The sequence below is a fragment of the Heptranchias perlo genome, chromosome 5 (genome assembly GCF_035084215.1).
Source record: "Heptranchias perlo isolate sHepPer1 chromosome 5, sHepPer1.hap1, whole genome shotgun sequence".
In the NCBI taxonomy this organism is placed as follows: Eukaryota; Metazoa; Chordata; class Chondrichthyes; order Hexanchiformes; family Hexanchidae; genus Heptranchias; species Heptranchias perlo.
This window is the reverse complement of record NC_090329.1, coordinates 22,374,868-22,388,695: the sequence shown is the minus strand read 5'-3', so window position 1 is coordinate 22,388,695 and position 13,828 is coordinate 22,374,868. Positions and strand designations below refer to the sequence as shown.

Genomic DNA, 13,828 nt, shown 5'->3' with positions numbered 1-13,828 from the left:
CTTTCTCTGCCCCTACCCCAATGCTGAGACATGCATGCTGTCACATTGTGAACAGTGAGACAGTACAGCTTACATGCTTCAGGGGATGCCATCAGTATTGTGTTCTGTGGCAAACCACTAGGAGGCATGTTTGAACTTTGTCATGTTGTCTGCCTCCCACAGATTTTTTGGGCAGATATGAATAAACTGATGATGCACTGTACATCAGTTCTGTTGCTACTGTAGAAACCTGCAAGCTGTGCTGTCACTTCATGCCTAAAAATAGGCACTTAAACTTTAGCAGGAACCTCATAAATACTGAACTGTTGCTTGGTTGCATATTAATGCATGTCATTCTGCGTGTCTCGCTGAAAGCTTAGAAAACATCCTGATGGGTTCAAAAAGCCTGACCTCATCAAAAAATAGTTAACCATTTCAGTTTTTCAGAGCACATCTCTCAAAATTCTTGTCAAATCCTTTGAGGCCCCATTACTTTCACATCCACCCCAGAGTACACCTCTACAGTAAATTTTTCTAAAGAATTATTACTGCCAAAAAAAACCACACTTAACCATGAGCTTACATCCAGTAACTTCTAGTGTTGAGAACCCTAATTAACATTAATGCCTTGGATTCAGAAGCTTCATGCAAACTGTTCAAATTTACAGATAAAATCAAGGGAGTTCGGGAACTACAACATCAAACTTTTTCTTGCAGTGTGGATATTGCTGACAAGTCTAGCATTAATTGCCCATCTCTAGTTGCCCTTGAGCATTTTGATACAATGAGTGGTTTGCTAGGCCACTTCAGAGGGCAGAGTCAACCACGTTGGTGTGGAACTGGACTCACATATAGGCCCAGACCGGGTAAGGACGGCAGGTTTCCTTCCCTAAAGGACATTAATGGACCAGTTGGGCTGTCAGACAATCCAACAGCTTCATGATCACTTTTACTGATGCTAGCTTTTTATTTCCAGATTTTTAAAAATTGAATTCAAATTCTCAAACTGCCGTGGTGGGATTTGAACTCTCGGCCTCTGGATTAATAGTCCAATAACGTAATCACTACTCTATCATACCTGTAATGTAATATCTAAGTGGGTGGAATAATGGTACATGAAATTTAATATGGACAAGTGTAAAATAATGCACATAGGAAGAAAAAAGGTGATCTAAGTAGCTATTTCAACACCATTCATAGGTTCTCATCTTCACCTTTATTCGAAGGGGTTTTAGTATATTTTATGCTCAACATGTCCAATCACTAGAGTAAATAGAATGCTGAAGTATATAAACTAACTGTAGAGTACAAGTAAGAGGAAATCACGCTCGAAACAGTAGTGCCCAATTCAGACCACACATTGAATTCCATATCCATTTTGAGTCAGAGATACAAGGGAGATGTTCAACCTCGAGATGGTTCAAGAAGATCCATGAGATTGATGCTTAGTCTGAGAGACTGAGCGACGAGGAAAGACTGGGGAGACTTAGGTTTTCCAGCCTTGAAGTAAGGCGACAGAGGTAACCGTATAGAAGTATGTACGATGGTAAATATAATAGGAAAGGTAAATTCAGATTTTTACTTCGTTGAATTGCAGCACAGGGAATAAGAGCTTAAGCAATAAGATGCAAATTTAGGGATGATGCCAGGAAGTCATCATCACACAGGGTGAGCAACAGTGTTCAGTTCCATTCGCAACCCCTCAGATAATGAAGCAGTCCGTGCCCGCATGCAGCTAGACCTGGACAACATCCAGACTTGGGCTCATAAGTGGCAAGTAACATTCGCGTCAGACAAGTGCCAGGCAATGACCATCTCCAACAAGAGAGAGTCTAACTACCTCCCCTTGACAGTCAACAGCACTACCATCACCAAATCCCCCACCATCCACATCCTGGGGGTCACCATTGACCAGAAACTTAACTGGACCAGCCATATAAATACTGTGGCTACAAGAGCAGGTCAGAGGCTGGGTATTCTGCGGCGAGTGATTCACCACCTGACTTCCCCAAAGCCTTTCTACCATCTACAAGGCACAAGTCAAGAGTGTGATGGAATACTCTCCACTTGCCTGGATGAGTGCAGCTCCAACAACACTCAAGAAGCTCGACACCATCCAGGACAAAGCAGCCCGCTTGATTGGCACCCCATCCACCACCCTAAACATTCACTCCCTCCACCACTGGCGCACAGTGGCTGCAGTGTGTACCATCCATAGGATGCACTGCAGCAACTCGCCAAGGCTTCTTCGACAGCACCTCCCAAACCCTCGACCTCTACCACCTAGAAGAACAAGAGCAGCAGGCACATGGGAACAACACCACCTGCACGTTCCCCTCCAAGTCACACACCATCCCGACTTGGAAATATATCGCCGTTCTTTCGTCGCTGGGTCAAAATCCTGGAACTCCCTTCCTAACAGCACTGTGGGAGAACCTTCACCACACGGACTGCAGCGGTTCAAGAAGGTGTCTCACCACCACCTTCTCGAGGGCAATTAGGGATGGGCAATAAATGCTGGCCTTGCCAGCAACGCCCACATCCCATGAATGAATAAAAAAAAACAAATAGAATGAATTTTAGGGAGGGTGGTGGAGGCAAAAGTCTTTAAATCGTTTTAAGAAACAGTTGCTTGTGGGTGAGGGCTGAACTGTGGTTTTCTCGGCGGTGGGGCTGATTTGGGTAGAATGGCCTTCCTCATTCATATCTATCTTTTGATCAACTGTGTCTCACAACTGCTTGAAATGGGGAGAGATTTTCAATTTGAGAGAAACAAACCAGAGCAGATTCACGCAGCTGACTGTTCTACTCTCTGACTCTGTGATCTCTCAATTTTCAGTCAGCTGTGAAACGACAGTGGACAGAGTGGACTCTCTCAGCTAACTGTTCGGTTCTCTACCTCCTGAAGAATCTGGGTTTTAACAGTTGATCTGAAAGTTGGTGGCTCAAACTCCAGCTGCCTGATTCTTGCATGCTTAATTTCATACCTCTGTGAACCAGTTTAGGACCAGTATTGCACTGTTCAAATATCTAATGCATCCTATTAACAGTTTTCACATCTCTGCCAGAGGGATTGTTTAGGTAGTTTGCTGTCAAACTCAAAGAAAAAAGCAAGTCATTGATCCCAAAGATTTTTATTCATCTCATGTAGCCAGAGTGCTTGTAACTTATCACTTTCTGGTATACGAGGGAGTCAGGGACTCATGGCATCAGGTCAAACATGGGCAAGGAAACCTCCTGCTGATTACCACCTACTGCCCTCCCTCAGCTGATGAATCGGTCCTCCTCCATGTTGAGCACCACTTGGAAGAAGCACTGAGGGAAGCAAGAGCACAGAATGTACTCTGGGTGTGGGACTTCAATGTCCATCACCAAGAGTGGCTCGGTAGCTCCACTACTGATCGAGCTGGCGGAGTCCTGAAGGACATAGCTGCCAGACTAGGCCTGCGGCAGGTGGTGAGTGAACCAACATGAGGGAAAAACCTACTTGACCTCGTCCTCACCAATCTACCTGTCGCAGATGCATCAGTCCATGACAGTATTGGTAGGAGTGACCACCGCATAGTCCTTGTGTAGATGAAGTCCCGTCTTCGCACTGAGGACACCATCTGACGTGTTGTGTGGCACTAATACCATGCTAAATGGGATAGATTCAGAACAGATCTAGCACCTCAAAACTGGGCATCCATGAGACACTGTGGGCCATCAGCAGCAGAATTGTATTCCAGCACAATCTGTAACCTCATGGCCCAGCATATTCATCACTCTACCATTACCAACAAGCAGGGGATCAACCCTGGTTCAATGAGGAGTACAGAAGAGCATGCCAGGAGCAGCACCAGGCGTACCTAAAAATGAGGTGCCAATCTGGCGAAGCTACAACACAGGACTTACATGCATGCTAAACAGCAGAAGCAACGTACTATAGACTAAGCGATTTCACAATCAACTGATCAGATCAAAGCTCTGCAGTTCTGCCACATCCAGTTGTGATTGGTGGTGGATAATTAAACAACTAAGGGAAGGAGGAGGCTCTGTAAACATCCCCATCCCTAATGATGGCATGATGTGGAGATGCCGGTGATGGACTGGGGTTGACAATTGTAAACAATTTTACAACACCAAGTTATAGTCCAGCAATTTTATTTTAAATTCACAAGCTTTCGGAGGCTTCCCCCTTCGTCAGGTGAACGACGTGAAATGAAATCCTCGAAATGAAATCGCATTTATAATTCACAGAACAATGCTTGGTGAGTACAGACAGTTTTTTCAACTGCCCGTTGCCAAGGCAATCAGTGTGCAGACAGACAGGTGTTACCTGCCAGGTCTCACAGAATATACAAATCACCAAAAAAAAAACAACAAACAAAAAAAAAACAGAGATAGAGAGGTAGAAACATAGAAAAGACAGCAACTGACCCGTTATATTAAAAACAGATAACATTTGTTCGCTGGTGGGGTAACGTGTAGCGTGACATGAACCCAAGATCCCGGTTGAGGCCGTCCTCATGGGTGCGGAACTTGGCTATCAATTTCTGCTCGACGATTTTGCGTTGTCGTGTGTCTCGAAGGCCGCCTTGGAGAACGCTTACCCGAAGGTCGGTGGATGAATGTCCATGACTGCTGAAGTGTTCCCCGACTGGGAGGGAACCCTCCTGTTTGGCGATTGTTGCGCGGTGTCCGTTCATCCGTTGTCGCAGCGTCTGCATGGTCTCGCCAATGTACCATGCTCTGGGGCATCCTTTCCTGCAACGTATGAGGTAGACAACGTTGGCAGAGTCACAGGAGTATGAACCATGCACCTGGTGGGTGGTGTCCTCTCGTGTGATGGTGGTATCTGTGTCGATGATCTGGCATGTCTTGCAGAGGTTACCGTGGCAGGGTTGTGTGGTGTCGTGGACGCTGTTCTCTTGAAAGCTAGGTAATTTGCTGCGAACGATGGTCTGTTTGAGGTTGGGTGGCTGTTTAAAGGCGAGTAGTGGAGGTGTGGGGATGGCCATAGCGAGGTGTTTGTCCTCATTGATGACATGTTGAAGGCTGCGGAGAACATGGCGTAGTTTCTCCGCTCCGGGGAAGTACTGGACGACAAAGGGTACTCTGTTGGTTGCGTCCCGTGTTAGTCTCCTGAGGAGGTCTATGCGATTTTTTGCTGTGGCCCGTCGGAACTGTCGATCGATGAGTCGAGCGTCATATCCCGTTCTTACTAGGGCGTCTTTCAGCGTCTGTAGGTGTCCATCGCGTTCCTCCTCGTCTGAGCAGACCCTGTGTATTCGCAGGGCCTGTCCATAGGGGATGGCCTCTTTGACGTGGTTAGGGTGGAAGCTGGAAAAGTGGAGCATCGTGAGGTTGTCCGTGGGCTTGCGGTAGAGTGAGGTGCTGAGGTGCCCGTCTTTGATGGAGATTCGTGTGTCCAAGAAAGAAACTGATTCTGAGGAGTAGTCCATGGTGAGCTTGATGGTGGGATGGAACTTGTTGATGTTATCGTGTAGTCTCTTTAGTGATTCCTTGCCGTGGGTCCATAGAAAGAAAATGTCGTCGATGTATCTGGTGTATAGTGTTGGTTGGAGGTCTTGTGCAGTGAAGAAGTCCTGCTCGAACTTGTGCATGAAAATGTTGGCGTATTGGGGTGCGAATTTGGTCCCCATGGCTGTTCCGTGTGTTTGGGTAAAGAACTGGTTATCGAAGGTGAAGACATTGTGATCCAGGATGAAACGGATGAGTTGTAGGATGGCGTCTGGAGATTGGCTGTTGTTGGTGTTGAGTATTGATGCTGTCGCAGCGATGCCGTCATCGTGGGGGATACTGGTGTAGAGTGCCGAGACATCCATCGTGGTGAGAAGTGTTCCTGGTTCAACTGGTCCGTGGGTACTGAGTTTTTGTAGGAAGTCTGTAGTGTCGCGACAGAAGCTGGGGGTTCCCTGTACGATGGGTTTCAGGATGCCCTCGATGTATCCAGAGAGGTTCTCACACAGGGTTCCGTTGCCTGATACGATAGGACGTCCGGGTGTGTTGGCTTTGTGTATCTTTGGGAGGCAGAGTGCAGCAAGCGAGTGCAAAAGACAAGGCTGAAGCGTTTGCAACCATCTTCAGCGAGAAATGCCGAGTGGATGATCCATCTCAGCCTCCTCCCAATGTCCCCACCATGACAGAAGCCAGTCTTCAGCCAATTCGTTTCACTCCACGTAATATCAAGAAACGGCTGAGTGCACTGTATACAACAAAGGCTATAGTGTTGAAGTCTTGTGCTCCAAAACTAGCCGTGCCTCTAGCCAAACTGTTCCGGTACAGCTACAGCACTGGCATCTACCAGACAATGTGGAAAATTGCCCAGTATGTCCTGTCCACAAAAAGTAGGACAAATCCAATCCGGCCAATTACCGCCCCATCAGTCTCCTCTCAAAGTGATGGAAGTTGTCGTCGACAGTGTTATCAAGCGGTACCTTCTCACCGATGCTCAGATTGGGTTCCGCCAGTACCGCTCGGCTCCAGACCTCATTACAGCCTTGGTCCAAACATGGACAAAAGAGCTGAATCCCAGAGGTGAGGTGAGGTGAGAATGACTGCCTTTGACATCAAGGCAGCATTTGACCGAGTGTGGCACCAAGGAGCCCTAGTAAAATTGAAGTCAATGGGGATCGGGGAAAACGCTCCAGTGGCTGAAGTCATACCTAGCACAAAGGAAGATGGTAGTGGTTGTTGGAGGCCAATCATCTCAGCCCCAGGACATTGCTGCAGGAGTACCTCAGGGCAGTGTCCTAGGCCCAACCATCTTCAGCTGCTTCATCAATGACCTTCCCTCCCTCATAAGGTCAGAAATGGGGATGTTCGCTGATGGTTGCACAGTGTTCAGTTCCATTCACAACCACTCAGATAATGAAGCAGTCCATGCCCGCATGCAGCAAGACCTGGACAACATCCAGGCTTGGGCTCATAAGTGGCAAGTAACATTTGTGCCAGACAAGTGCCAGGCAATGACCATCTCCAACAAGAGAAAGTCTAACTACCTCCCCTTGATTCTCAACGGCATTACTGTCGTCGAATCCCCCACTATCAACATCCTGGGGGTCACCATTGACCAGAAACTTAACTGGACCAGCCACATAAATACTGTGGCTACAAGAGCAGGTCAGAGGCTGGGTATTCTGCGATGAGTGACTCACCTCCTGACTTCCCAAAGCCTTTCCACCATCTACAAGGCACAAGTCAGGAGTGTGATGGAATACTCTCCACTTGCCTGGATGAGTGCAGCTCCAACAGCACTCAAGAAGCTCGACACCATCTAGGACAAAGCAGCCCACTTGATTGGTACCCCATCCACCACCCTAAACTTTCACTCCCTTCACCATCAGCATACCATCTATAGGATGCACTGCAGCAACTCGCCAAAGTTTCTTCGACAGCAGGTCCCAAACCCACGACCTGTACCACCTAGAAGGACAAGGGCAGCAAGCACATGGGAACAACGCCACCTGGACGTTCCCCTCCAAGTCACATACCATCCCGACTTGGAAATATATCGCCGTTCCTTCATCGCGGGGTCAAAATCCTGGAACTCCCTACCGAACAGTACTGTGGGAGAACCTTCACCACATGGATTGCAGCGGTTCAAGGCGGCGGCTCACCACCACCTTCTCGAGGGCAATTGGGGATAGGCAATAAGTGCTGGCCTTGTCAGCGATGCCCGCATCCCATGAGGGAATAAAAAACAGTCCATAGAATTCTTGATTTCATTGTAGTTCTTTTTAAAGAAGTTGATTGAATATCTAGTTGTGAATGTAAATGATGGTTTGAGGAATAGGTATGGATTGAGATGATCACCTGTTCCTCTATGCTGCTGGGGCAGTGGAGGGGTATTCCCCAGAGGACAGCAGGCTAGGATGGAATAATTGAGATGTGAATATGACAAAAGCAGAGTTTTCATTCTTCAAATAGGAGAAGGGTTATGCATTTTCTTTTAATGTAACTTTAAAAATAGTAAATGAGAATTAAAATTGGCTTTGACAACTATGTCTGTAAAATAATTTCTTCATCTCTGGGAGTGGCGAATACAGGAAACTATGCTGATTCATCCACATTTTCTATGTGACGAGCTGTCTGAAAGATGCAGACAGTTTGTTGATATGTAGATTAGCCAGGGGGCAGAAGCTTTAGCCTAAGTTCTAATTGAATTATTCACAAAGTATTATTAATAGATAAGTGAGGCCTGGATGAGATGTGAACAGAGGGTTGTCAAATGATTCTGTGATGAGGTAAACTGTTGTCTGAATTTTAATGACATGTCTTTATTCAGAGATTTTTTTGGACTGGAAAATATATGGCAATCTTTCGCCATATTGTCAGTTCAGCTTCAGCCCATGGCCAAACACAAGAATTGCAATGCCCACCTAAGCTTAGCAACCGGTCGTCTATGAAAGACTATTTCCTCCAAAAGCCTTGCAGATATTAGACGGTAAGAAATCTCCACGCTCATCTTGTCTCAGGCCCACTTCCTGCTCCCTTGATCCCATTCCCACCAAACTCCTGACCACTCAAATTCCCTTCATGGGTCCCAAGCTAGCTGATATAAATAGTTCCCTCTCCTCACGTGTTGTCCTCCTCCCTTTCAAAACTGGCCTCCTTGACCCCTCAAAAAAAAAACATCCTTAAATCCACTGTACTCACTAACTAATGCCCCATCTCCAAACCTTCTTTACTCTTTGAAGTCCTTGAACGTGTTGTTGTCTCCCAGATCTCCAACTCCCTGTTTGAATCCCTCCAATGAGATGTCTACCCCTCCTGCAGCACCAAAATGGCTCTTAATAAAGTCACAAATGACATTCTCTGTGATTGTGGTGTATTATCCTTCCTTGTCATTCTCAACCCCTCTGCAGCCTTCAGCATAGTCAACCACACTATCCTCTTCCAAACTTCTATTGTCCAGCTGAGTGGGGCGACCCTCACTTGGTTCCACTTATATATCTGCTAGTAGCCAGAGCATCTCCAGCAATGGCTTCCATTCCCAGGCCTGCATTGTCACCTCCAGAGCCCCTCGAGGATCCATCCGTAGTCCCATCCCTTCCTTATCTATGTGCTGCCCCTTGGTGACACCATCTGTCGAAACTTGGGATCAGCTAGCGCTGCCTCTCAGCCCTCCATTGCCTTTGTGCTGTCAGACTACTTGTCTGACATCCAGTCCTGGGTGAGCCATAAAGTCCTCCAGCTAAACATTGGAAAGACTGAAGTAATTCTCTTTGGTCACCTCTGGGTGACTCAAAACTCAACCCAGAGCTTGTCGCTGAGGGAAATTCATATAAAACAATTAAGCACCATAGCACATAACACTGTCTCCAGACCAACAGTAAACATACGTACATCCCTGTAATCTGTGCATCAATTCCAGATGACATATATAGTTTTCAGTGCTTGTACGTGTATTTAAAAACGCCTGTGTATTTAATGCTGTATATACATTCTGGAGAAATCAAAGGTTCCTTGTTCCTTTTGGAGAAATAATTTCCTCTTGCCTTCCACATCTTAAAAGATGTGGGTTGATGAGGAAAGTGTAACCAAATTATATGGATGTTGCCAGTAATTTGTGATCAGTACAGTTTTGCTTCACATGAGGAGGCACTCTTTCTCCACTATAAGGAAGTGATATTCCTAGATTTTGGCGGTACAGCGTCGTTAGCATGCAATCATGTGTAGATATGCCCTTGCCTATGTGCTTACTTTATAACTAAACAGGACCTTTGACTGCAATCCTTATAGTCGATGGCGATGTTCAACTAAAGTGATTGAAATTTGATCAGAACTGAAATTTGCAGTCTTATTTCATGGGATGAGAACTGTCATCTGGTTAATGTATTTGGTACATGTGTATATGGTATGTTTAAAGGACTGTGAAGATAAAGTGAAACTAAGGATGCTTGTGAGTTAAATTTCTGGTCTTTGTACAATAGCCTAAGCTTAGTTATATAAGTGGAGGAGCCGCCCTCAAACTAACTAGAGATAACTTGCCTATTGTAATTCAGTGGGTATAATTTTAAGAATATATAGAAACTGAAAAAGAGCTAGAACACAGAAAGGGACTAAAGTTGTGTTGACACATAGTCTGTGATTCATCTTTTACCGCCTAGGATTACATTTTTGAATTTTTAAAAATAAATCTTGAATGACCTGTATTTACACCATGTACAGTGATTACCAATTCTTCTTTGCTGAGATGGTGCATTTTTGCCCAACTAGAGAAATGTTTTCATTGCTTTGAAATCTAGAAATGTGCTAACCTGCACCTTTTCCCTACATTTGAATTGAGGTGGTTGATCCTCTTCTGCTTTTTCCTTTCAGGCACAGATTTCTTTCTTACAAGGGGAGAGGAAAGGCCAGGAGAACTTGAAGAAGGATTTGGTCAGAAGAATTAAAATGCTTGAATATGCTTTAAAGCAGGAAAGGTGTGGCTTTTAAAAATTTCTATTCAAGCTGTAATCTAGATGTAGCAAAAAAAAATTACTTCAGTAGAATAAAACACTGGTTATAAAATGCTTCCCTTTGAAGTTCCCCGTTACTGTGAAACAAATATTATAAACTATTCCTATAGATTTGCATCTGGTTAAACAGATTTCCATGCAAAATGTTCTACCAGTTTCAATATAGAGTTATAGATAATTTTATTTTTGTATTCATTTAAAAAAAAGTAAGTCTGCACAGCTTAATGCTTTTAACATTTGATTTAAGAATTTTGAAACAATTTCATTTAATATTCAGCAGCAAAAGTAGGCTGAAAGCCAATTTTATAACTTTTGAAACATAGAAGCTTAAGCTCAAGTTATTTTGGTATTGCAGAGCATCTCTTTAGTTGGATAGTCACCTTTTCATTATGTAGGGATACAGAAACCAGAAATGGTTTGGTGTGTGCAAGTTAAAAGGTTATCCCTTTTATTTAGTATTCAAAAAGTTAAACTACTTTTATCAATTCATGCGTGTCAAGGGTTTTTGATTTAGAATCTTGTTATTCTAGTTAATATTAATTCTGGGGATGTGGGTGTTGCTGGCAAGGCTGGCATTTATTGCCCATCCCTAGTTGCCCCGAGAAGGTGGGCCTTTTGTTGAAGATACTCCTGTAATGCTGTTAGGAGTCTAGTGAATAAGGCAGTTGAGCTGAGGGCACAGAAAGCCAGGTGGAAGTATGATATCTTAGCTATTACTGAAACATGGCTTAAAGAGGGGCAGGAATGGCAGCTCAACGTTCCTGGTTACAGGGTTTTCAGACGAGATAGAGAGGGGGATTAAAAAAGGAGGGTGAGGCCCAACAAGAGAGGAGGCAGTTCTGGACTTAGTTTTAGGGAATGAAACTGGGCAGGTGGACGGAGTATCAGTGGGAGAGCATTTTGGTTGTAATGATCACAATTCAGTTAGATTTAGCATAGTTATGGAAAAGGACAAAGATAGAACAGGAGTAAAAATTCTAAATTGGGGAACGGCAAATTTTACTAAGCTGAGATGATTTAACAAAAGTGGACAGGAAACAGCTACTTGAAGGTAAATCAGTGTCAAGAGCAGTGGAAGGCATTCAAAGGGGAGATAGTGAGGGTTCAGAACAAATATGTTTCCACAAAGAAAAAGAGTGGGACTGCCAAATCTAGAGACCCCTGGATGTCTAGGAGTATAGAGGGTAAGACAAGGCAAAAAAGGGAAGCTTATGTCGGATACCGAGAGCTCAATACTGCAGAAAGCCTAGAGGAGTAGAGAAAATGCAGGGATTAAATTAAAAAGGAAATTAGGAAAGCAGAGAGAGGGCACGAAAAAATACTGGCAAGTAAAATCAAGGAAAACCCAAAGATGTTTTATAAATACATAAAGAGCAAGAGGATAACTAAGGAAAGAGTAGGGCCTATTAGGTTACCTTTTTGGTCTCTGTGTGGAGGTGGAAGATGTCGGTATGAATACTTTGCACCTGTCTTCACAAAAGAGGAGGGACGATGCAGACATTGTAGTTCAGGAGGAGTAGTGTGAAATATTGGATGGGATAAGCATAGTGAGAGAGGAAGTATTAAGGGGTTTAGCATCCTTGAAAGTAGACAAATCACCAGGCCGGGATGAAATGAATCCAAGGCTGTTGAGAAAAGCAAGGGAGAAAATAGCGGAGGCTCTGATCATCATTTTCCAATCCTACCTGGCTACAGGCGTGGTGCCGGAGGATTGGAGGGTTGCTAACATTGTACTGTTGTTTAAAAAGGGAGAAAGAGACAGAATAATTGCAGGCCAGTCAGCCTATCCTCTGGTGGGCAAATTATTGGAAACAATTCTGAGGGACAGTATTAATCGTCATTTGGAAAGGCACGGATTAAGTCAGCATGGATTTGTTAAGAGAAGGTCATGTCTGACTAACTGAATTTTTTGAGGAGGTAACTAGGAGGATCGATGAGGGTAGCGCGTTTGATGTAGTCTACATGGATTTTAGCAAGGCTTTTGACAAGGTCCCACTTGGAAGACTGATCAAAAAAGTACAAGCCCATTGGATCCAAGGGAAAGTGGCAAGTTGGAGCCAAAATTGACTCAGTGGTAGGAAGCAAAGGGTAATGGCCGACGAATGGATTTGTGACCGGAAGGCTGTTTCCATTGGGGTTCCACAGTGCTCAGTACTAGGTCCCTTGCTTTTTGTGGTATATATTAATGATTTAGACCTAAGCATGCCCCCTATGTTTAAGAAGTTTGCAGATGATACAAAAATTGGCCGTGTGGTTGGTAGTGAGGAGGAAAGCTTTAGACTGGTCAGGTGGGCAGAAAAGTGGCAAATGGAATTCAATCCAGAGAAGTGTGAGGTAATGCATTTGGGGAGGGCAAACACAATAGGGAGACACAATAAATGGGAGGATACTGAGAGGTGTAGAGGAACATGGGGACTTTGTAGTGCATGTCCACAGATCCCTGAAGGTAGCAGGACAGGTAGATAAGGTGGTTAAGAAGGCATATGGGATACTTCCCTTTATTAGCCGAGGCATAGCATATAAGAGCAGGGAGGTTATGCTACAACTGTATAAAACACTAGTTAGACCACAACTTGAACACTGCATACAGTTCTGGTCGCCACATGACAGGAAAGATGTGATTGTATTAGAGAGGGTACAGAGGAGATTTACGAGGATGTTGCCAGGACTGGAGAATTTTAGCTGTGAGGAAAGATTGGATAGGCTGGGGTTGTTTTCTTTGGAGCAGAGGAGGCTGAGGGAGAATTTAATTGAGGTGTATAAAATTATGAGGGGCCTAGGTAGAGTGGATAGGAAGGACCTATTTCCCTTAGAGGGTCAATAACCAGGGGGCATAGATTTAAAGTAATTGGTAGAAAGATTAGAGAGGAGCTGAGGAGAATTTTTTTCACCCAGAGGGAGGTAGGGGTCTGGAACTCACTGCCTAAAAGGGTGGTAGAGGTAGAAACCCTCATCGCATTTTAAAAATGAACTGGGTATGCACTTTAAGTGCTGTAACCTACAAGGCTACGGACCATGAGTTGGAAAGTGGGATTAGGCTGGATAGCTCTTTTTCGGCCAGCAGAGACATGATGGGCCAAATGGCCTCCTTCTGTGCCATAATAGGAACATAGGAACAGGAGTAGGCCATTCAGTCCCTCGTGCCTGCTCCGCCATTTGATAAGATCATGGCTGATCTGTGATCCAACTCCATATACCTGCCTTTGGCCCATATCCTTTAATACCTTTGCCAAAAAGTTATCTATCTCAGATTTAAATTTAGCAATTGAGCTAGTATCAATTGCTGTTTGCGGAAGAGAGTTCCAAACTTCTACCACCCTTTGTGTGTAGAAATGTTTTCTAATCTCGCTCCTGAAAGGTCTGGCTCTAATTTTTAGACTGTG

General features: G+C 44.6%; 1 protein-coding gene across 2 annotated transcripts in view; it reads left to right on the top strand.

Moving 5' to 3' along the window:
• The window catches only part of strn (striatin, calmodulin binding protein), an 83,096-nt gene that overhangs the window by 19,791 nt on the left and 49,477 nt on the right, over window positions 1-13,828 (top strand). For both annotated transcript variants that reach the window (XM_067984108.1, XM_067984107.1), the window contains exon 2: window positions 10,306-10,409. In XM_067984108.1, coding sequence (XP_067840209.1) covers window positions 10,306-10,409 — 104 coding nt within the window. The remainder of the gene's footprint in view (window positions 1-10,305; window positions 10,410-13,828) is intronic.